Source organism: Oryx dammah, unplaced genomic scaffold (assembly GCF_014754425.2).
Source record: "Oryx dammah isolate SB20612 unplaced genomic scaffold, SCBI_Odam_1.1 HiC_scaffold_3, whole genome shotgun sequence".
Lineage (NCBI taxonomy): Eukaryota > Metazoa > Chordata > Mammalia > Artiodactyla > Bovidae > Oryx > Oryx dammah.
This window is the reverse complement of record NW_024070187.1, coordinates 59,214,902-59,223,032: the sequence shown is the minus strand read 5'-3', so window position 1 is coordinate 59,223,032 and position 8,131 is coordinate 59,214,902. Positions and strand designations below refer to the sequence as shown.

Sequence of the window (8,131 nt, the reverse complement as noted above, 5' to 3'; positions counted from 1 at the left end):
GGAATCTACTCCTGACCCTGTAGAAAAAAATGCAAGACACTCACAGCTATGGTTGAGGATGCCTGGATAAAGAGGAAGGTAAGTTTTCTTTAGATTTTTCCCCTCTTCTGGGTATTGATGGTGTGGAAAGATAGCCAGGCAAGACAGTCTTGGGCCCAACCCAACGATAGTAAAAATGTGGAGCTGGTATGTGAGGCCTGATCCCTTGGGGACTGCGAAACGGCAACATGACTGGAGGCAAAGCAATCTCTATGGGTTTCAGTGCAATCATTCTGTCTTCTGGCCGAGGTCTCACAAAGTTTGTTGGCCGTTCATATGGTCTGGCAGATGTGTTCTTCATAACTGTAGGCACTAAAGGATTAGTGGTGGACTTGCTGGGTTTTCTTCCCTGTGAGGAAGAACCCACGTGATTTGTATTTTTCCGTGGAAGAGATGTTTTTGTTAATGTCTCCGACTGATTAGCACTCACATTAGTTTCTCGACTCAGGAACTCAGCAATTTTCATTTGGATGCCGCTGTTGTCAGCAATGGAAGATTTTGGCAATGACATTTTTTGTTTCTTCTTCTTCTTCTCCCGTTTTGAAGATTTACCCAACTCAATCCCCTCCAGTAGACCCTTTGCTGCTGCACGGGCCAAAACATCTTTCACAGACACTGTCTCAGATGGGTCCCGCTATAATTAAAGAAGCAGTTAGTAAATGTGGGAGTTAACTGTTACCATGTATATCACAAATACTTAATCAGTGTTTCAGTAAAGATAAAAGAGTATCATTATTATACTAAAAGAAACAGTTTTTAGGCTTCAGTCCCTACTATATCCCATAAGCTTCAGGAAATTACTATCATTGTACTCAGACCTCCCCATTTGTGAACCTGATAGAAAGAAAGAAAAAAAAAAAATTACAGAGCTTATTTCTTATCTGTGAGCTAAAATGAACTAGATGTTGACAAGTACTTAGAGAGGTGGGGGTAGAGAGTAAGCAAGGAAAGAACACTCAGGAGAAGCATAAATAAAAATAGGGATTTTGGCCACACAGTAATAATTCTTTTTCATGCCCTTTAGGTATTTATGAAATAAGCATACCATTATGAAATGTTCATAAAAGTTCCTAGGTTCCTTGTATGAAGCTTTGTTGTTTCTTAATCCCTAAGTATGAAATGGATTGGGATTTTATCCTTACCTCCCTTGTTAGAACAGAAAGAAAACAACCATTGGTAATTTCAGATGGTTCCATTCTAAAAAATTTGTCAGTAGACAAATGTATTTCCTTTAAGGAGCACAGTGGAAGGACAGGGGGACTAAGCCTGCAATAGATAACAGCAAATAATTAATAGTTAGAATGTTTTATTTGCTAATCAAGGGAGTCAGTAAATTGCAACAAAGCATGCATGCATGCACCAATTGTTTAAACAAAAATTCCAAATAATAAAATGTCAAGGGGAGCAATCAAAATGGCAGAGTACGGCATGATGTGAGCCAACCTCCTCTCACAACTATGCAAAATATATATATATGGAATGATTCTCACAGAATATCTACTGAACACTGGCAGAAGACCTCAGACATCTGAAAGGGCAATAAAATCTCTACATAACCAAGGAGGACAGAGGCAAAAAGAGGGAAAAAAGGATCAAAATGGAACCTGTGCCCCTGGGAGGGAACTATGCAAGAGGAAATGTTCCAGCACCCTGTGAAGTCCCTTCACCAGTAAGGAGATCCACTGGGACAGAGAGGGCACTTCCTCAGAGGAGAGCACAGACCTGTCTTCAGCAGGCAGAATAGAGAGAGACCTGTACAGGTGGTCAGTGCCTCAGCTGTGCACTCCCCAGCCTGAGACACACATCTACTGGTGCAAGTAGCAACTAGAAACTGAAGCTCGGGCTTCAGAGGGCCAATCTGGGGAGAGGACCAGGGTTGACTGTGCAGAAACAGCCTGAAGGGGCTGGATTCTGGTGCAACTGCAGCCAACAGTGTATGCAGAGAAAGCCTGAACCCACCATAGTGGTGATGTGCCATTGTTGAGGGCATGTGAAGGGAGGGGCGGAACCTGTCATAGCAGTCTCTTTCCCTGCACACACACTCCAAGACAATAGGACACAGGCTACATGAGTTCCAGGAGCAGGCACCAATCACTGCATGTGAGCGCCAGGAACTGGCATGAGCCACTGACAGTATCACAAGTTCCAGGGGCATGAGCAAGCTCCCTCTGAGAGCTCTGGGAGTGGGCACTAGGTGTTACTCAGAGAGAATGCCAGCAACTGCATCTGCACACACTCTATCAATCAATGGGATAATGGATAGCACACATTGAGGAAAGAGGCAGCAGGCATTCATACTGAAAACAACCCTCACACAAAAAATACTAAACCCACAAAAGCTACACAGGGCTGTTCCCACATATAAACAGCCCTCTAAGTCCACAGAAGATAATTCCTAAAAGGGAAAAATATGCAACCTAGAATACTATACCCAGCAAGATTATCCTTTAGAACAGAAGAAGAGATAAAGAATTTCTCAGACAAGCAAAAACTAAAAGAATACAGTAATACTAAACCTATCCTAAGTAATATTGAAAGGTCTTTTCTAAATAGAATAGGAGCAAGAATTTATTATTTAAAAAAAAGAGAGAAAACCATAACTGGACAGTAAGTCATGTAAGCCAGCAAAAAGATAAACATGAAGATGTAAAAGAATCAAAACACATTAAAATCATAAAATGTTGGGGAGGAGAGTAAGAAAATGTAGATTTTTTTTTTTAGAATGTGTTTGAGCCTGTATTACTATCAGTCTAAAGCAAGTTGATAAAAGGATAAACATCCTTGAAAAACAGAATAACCACAAGTCAAAAACATACAACAGATTTACAAAAGCCAAAAGAAGAGAACACAAACATAAAAGGAAATCATCAAATCACAAAAAGAAAAACAAAAGGAAAAAGTAACAAGAAATACAGAATCAACTGGAAAACAAGGTTTAAAATGGTAATAAATATATATCAATAATTACCTTCAATGTCAATGGCCTAATTGCTCCAAATGAAAGACAGAGTGGCAGACTGGATATTTTTAAAAAGCCTACAATATGCTGCCTTCAAGAGCCCCACTTTAGGACAGACAACATACAGATTCAAAATGAGGGGGATGGAAAAAGATTTAATACAAACAGAAATGACAAGTGGGGGTTGCAATAACCAAATAAGACAAAATAAACTTGAAAACAAAGGCCAAAAAGAGATATATAATAATAAAAGAATCAATATAAGAAGAGGTTTTTACACTCATCAACATTCATGTACCTAATATTATAATTGTTCAGTTGCTAAGTTGCATCCAACTCTTTCATGACCCCCATGGACTGTAGCCTGCCATGCTCCTCTGTCCATGAGGTTTCCAAGGCAAGAATACTGGAGTGGGTTGCCATTTCCTTCTCCAAGGGATCTTCCTGACCCAAGGATTAAACCCACATCTCCTGCATTGGCAGGCGGAGTCTTTACCACTGAGCCACCAGGGAAGCCCTGCACATAATATAGGAGCACCCAAATATATAAAACAAATACTAACAGACATAAAAGGAGAAATTGATGAGAATACAATAACAGTAGGAGATTCAACGTCCCATTCACATCAGTGGACATATCTTCTGGACAGAAAATCAATAAGGTACCAGATCCTAAATGATCAAAGAACAGTTCAGAATGCACAGCCAACATTCTCTAGGGATGATCACATACTGGGGCACAAAACAAATCTCAGTGAGGTTAAGAGCATAGAAAGAATCCAGCATCTTTTCTGACCATAACGTCATGGAGCTAGAGATCAATCACAGAAAAAGAAATGAGAAAAAAATGACCACATGGAGACAAAATATGTTATCTTAAAAATCAGCGGGTGAATGATGAAATCAAAGGGGAAATTTTAAAATACCTGAGACAAATGACAATGAAATCACAACAAAATTTATGGGATGCAGCAAAAGCAGTTCTTAGAGGGAAGTTCATAGTGATAAAAGCCTTCCTCAAGAAACAAGAAACATCTAAAACAAGTTAACCTACTACCTAAGAGAATTAGAAAAAGAAGAACAAAACCTAACATCAGCAGAAGGAAGGAAATAATAAAAATCACAATGGAAGTAAACAGAGATGGCGATTCCTTAAAAAACTAAAAATAGAGCTACCATATAATCCAGCAATTCCACTCCTGGGTATATATCTTGAAAAAGATTAAAACTCTAATTCAAAAAGATACATGTACCCCAATGTCCATAACATCACTATTTACAATAGACAAGACATGGATACAACCCAAGTGCCCATCAACAGATAATTGGCTTAAGATGTGATGCTATATACATATATAATGGAATATCAGCCATAAAAAGAATGAAATATTTCCATTTGAAGCAACATGGGTAGACCTACTAGAGAATATTATACTTAGTGAAGTCAGACAGAGAAAGGCAAATACTATTTGATATAACTTAAATGTAGAACCTAAAAATAATACAAATGAATCTATATATAAAATAGAAAGACTCACAGACATAGAAAACAAACTTATGGTTACCAATGGGAAAAGGGAGAGGAGGAAGGGGCAAATCAGGAATATGAGATTAACAGATCTAAACTATAATACATAAAAATAGATAAGCAACAGGATTTACTGTATAGTAAGTACAGGGAGCTGTATTCAATATCTTGTAACAATGGAAATATATATATAAATACATAAATAAATATAATGGAAAATGATCTGAAAATATATATATTCAATTATATATACACACATGAGCTTCCCAGGTGATCACATGGTAAAGAATCCGCCTGCAATGCAGGAGACCCAGATTCAATCCCTGGGTCTAGAAGACTCCTTTGGAGAAGAAAATGGCAACCCACTTCAGTATTCTTGCCTGGAGAATTCCATGGACAGAGGAGCCTGGCGGGCTACAGTCCATGGGGTTGCAAAGAGTCAGACAGGACTGAGTGACTAAGCATGCATAGATATACATAAATATATTTCAGTTATATATAACTGAATGATGTTATGATATACCTGAAATTAATATAATATTGTAAATCAACTATACTTCAACTTAAAAATAAAGAAAAAAATCTAATGAAATATAATACATACAGATTTTCCTCTATTTTTGCCATATTATATTCTTAGAAACATCATTCCTGACAGACAAATCACTCACACTGATGAATTTGGTTATATTGTGCAATAATTCTCTTTGCTACTAGATGGTGATTTAGTTTGTGCTGTGTTAAGAAGCTGGCAGAAATAAGGTTGGCTGTTAACTACCAACAAGAATTATTAAGGAAGTAAAGAAAGAAGGGAAATATAGATGTGGTTAACATGTCCACCTGTGAACTGGCAAAGGGAAAACATCAAATTAAAAGGAGGGAGCAAACCATATACCTATTAAGATCCTACTATAAGAATTACAGGGACATCCCTGGTAGTCCAGTGGTTAAGAATCTGCCTTGCAGTGCAGGGGATGCAGGTTTGATCCCTGGTTGGGGAAGTAAGATCCTACATGCCTTGGAGCAACTAAGCCCACACCACAACTACTGAGTCCAACACAGCCAAAGAAATAAATAACTTAAAAGAATTACAGGAAAATTTCAGAACAAGGGAAATAAGTTAAAAATTGGAGACATTTTAAAATATCTTATTAATTGTCACAGTCTTGAAGAACCAACTGGTGTCATATATTATTAATAGACACACTCCTTATCTTGATGTCCAGAATTTGGATGGAGTATTACAGTTTTTCTTCTCTACCCCTAGTTTAATATATCATTTTACCCCAAAGCTATTATGGTTATTCAGGCTATTTTTATTTCAATCCTTGTGGGTACCAAAGGCTAAACAGGTCTAAGAAACATATATTTTCAGATAATAAACATCCAATTTTCTTGCTACTTTCTAAGGTTATTTTATACTTTCCTTCTATTGAAGCATGTATCTAAGATTCAGGATATAAAGTTTATATTCAATTTACCCAGAAATCAATCAAGTCGAAGCCCAAATGCTTTTAACCTTATTTAACAATAACAATAACAACAACGAAACAAATCTTTTAGTGTACAATACAATTCACATACTAAGCCACTGCAAAGCTTTTACAGAATCTACTTTAAAGTTGTAACAAGTTAGGCTATTTGGTTGTATTAAAGTCCAATAAAAAAGAAATGAAATGCCTTCTAACTTAGAAAATCGTAATTTTTCACTTTCAAAGATATTTAGTTGAGTTGTTTAGAAGAATTTTCTTTCTTACCTATAAGGTTGTACTTTAATCCCGTGGTCTTGAAATTCCAGTGCTTTCTTAACAATAGCTTCATTTTCCTCTGGATAAACTGAACATGTGCAGTAAACAATAGCTTGAGCTCTAGTAACTATATTTAAAGAAGATGGAAATAATATAATGACTCCATTAACTATCGTGAACAAATCTCTTGTGTTTTCAGTGCTGGTGTGGTTCAGTCACTAAGTTGTGCCCAGCTTTTGCGACCTCATTGCAACCTGCCAGGCTCCTCTGTCCATGGAACTCTCTGGGCAAGAATACTGGAGTGGGTTGCCATTTCCTCTCCAGGGGATTTTCCTGACCCAGGGATCAAACCTGGATCTCCTGCATTGCAGGCAGATTCTTTACCAACTGAGGTACAAGGGAAGCCCAGATGTCTGTACTAATACCCCATGGTTTTGATGGGAATGATGTCTACAGATGCTTGCATGGCTCCCCTTTAAAGCATGTCTTAGTAATATAGTCTGGCCAATAAATGAAGTAAATACAACTGGATCATATAGAAATTGAAAATCCAATCCATGTGACCAACCTTATTACAAACACAAGCAAATAAGTACTGCAGATTACCATAGCTTGACACTTCCAGCCATTCTTCCAAAAGCCATATCACATAACTAGTTAAAAGGACTCTAGAGACAGACTTAGGTGTTAATCCCAGTTCTGTTATTTACTGATTTATGAACCTGGGAAGTTACTTACCTCTCCAATTCCTCAACTCTAAAGTGAGGTAATATTACTACCAGCAACTCACTCACGTATTCACATTTACCAAGCACGTACTACATGCTAAGCACTGTTCTTACTATTCAATACATACACACAAAAAACCCTGCCCCAGGGAGCTTATTTTCTATGTTTCATTGACATAAGACATAAACAGGGCTTCCCTGGTGACTCAGTGGTAAAGAATCTACCTGCCAGTACAGAAGACATGGTCCATCCCTGGTCCAGGAAGATCTCACTTGCCGTGGAGCAACTAAGCCCACGAGTCTAACCTGAGCTCTACTGCCCATGGGTTGCAGCTACTGAACCCACAGACTGCAGCTACTAAACACATGTGCTGCAACTGCTGAAGCCCATGTGACTAGGCCCCTACTTCACCACAAGAGAATCCACTGCAATGAGAAGCCTGGGCACCACAGTTAGAGAATAGCTCCTGCTCTCTGCAACTACAGAAAAGCCTGCCCAGCAATGGAGACCCAGCACAGTAAAAAATAATAAATAATTTTGAAAAAACATAAATAAACAAGAAATTTTGGAATTCCCAGCTGGTTCAGTGGTTAGGACAGAGCACTCTCACTGCCAGGGGCCCAGTTCTTAGTTCCCATGAGGGAAATAAGATCCTGCAAGCTGCACAGTGAGACCCCCCCACCTAAAACTAAAGCATTAGGAGGTAACAAATGCTATAGAGAAAATCAAAGCAGATATGGAGGATGGTTAATTTCAAGAGATTGTCTTGCAATTTTAAACAGAGTAATCATAGAAAGAATTTTTAAAATGTATTATTTATCAGCTCCCTAATCTTCCAACCAACTCATTTCATTGATCATATACATACTATCATATTCAAAATAGTATTTATTAATAGCATCAGTTAAAAGGACAGAACTTCTCTATGTTCTTCTGTTTTGCCTTATTTCTACTTCATATTTGCTATATCTTTATATATTAAATCATCTATACCCTATACTAACCTTTGAGCCTTTGCAGGTCAGGATTTATCCAAACTCATATTCTTAACAACTGGCTTAATACCTGACCCAGAGTAGACATTTGATAAACATGCACTAAGTTAATAAAAGTTAATGTAATTTCTCA

The 8,131-nt window shown here is 37.8% G+C and overlaps 1 protein-coding gene across 2 annotated transcripts in view; it reads right to left on the bottom strand.

Moving 5' to 3' along the window:
* NSUN7 (NOP2/Sun RNA methyltransferase family member 7) overlaps positions 1-8,131 on the bottom strand; it is a 47,272-nt gene continuing 39,141 nt past the window's right edge. For both annotated transcript variants that reach the window (XM_040238107.1, XM_040238109.1), the window contains exons 10-12: positions 6,284-6,401; positions 1,182-1,305; positions 1-673 (exon numbers count right to left, since the gene is read on the bottom strand). In XM_040238107.1, the coding sequence (XP_040094041.1) occupies positions 47-673; positions 1,182-1,305; positions 6,284-6,401 (869 nt within the window). In that variant the 3' untranslated portion in view covers positions 1-46. The remainder of the gene's footprint in view (positions 674-1,181; positions 1,306-6,283; positions 6,402-8,131) is intronic.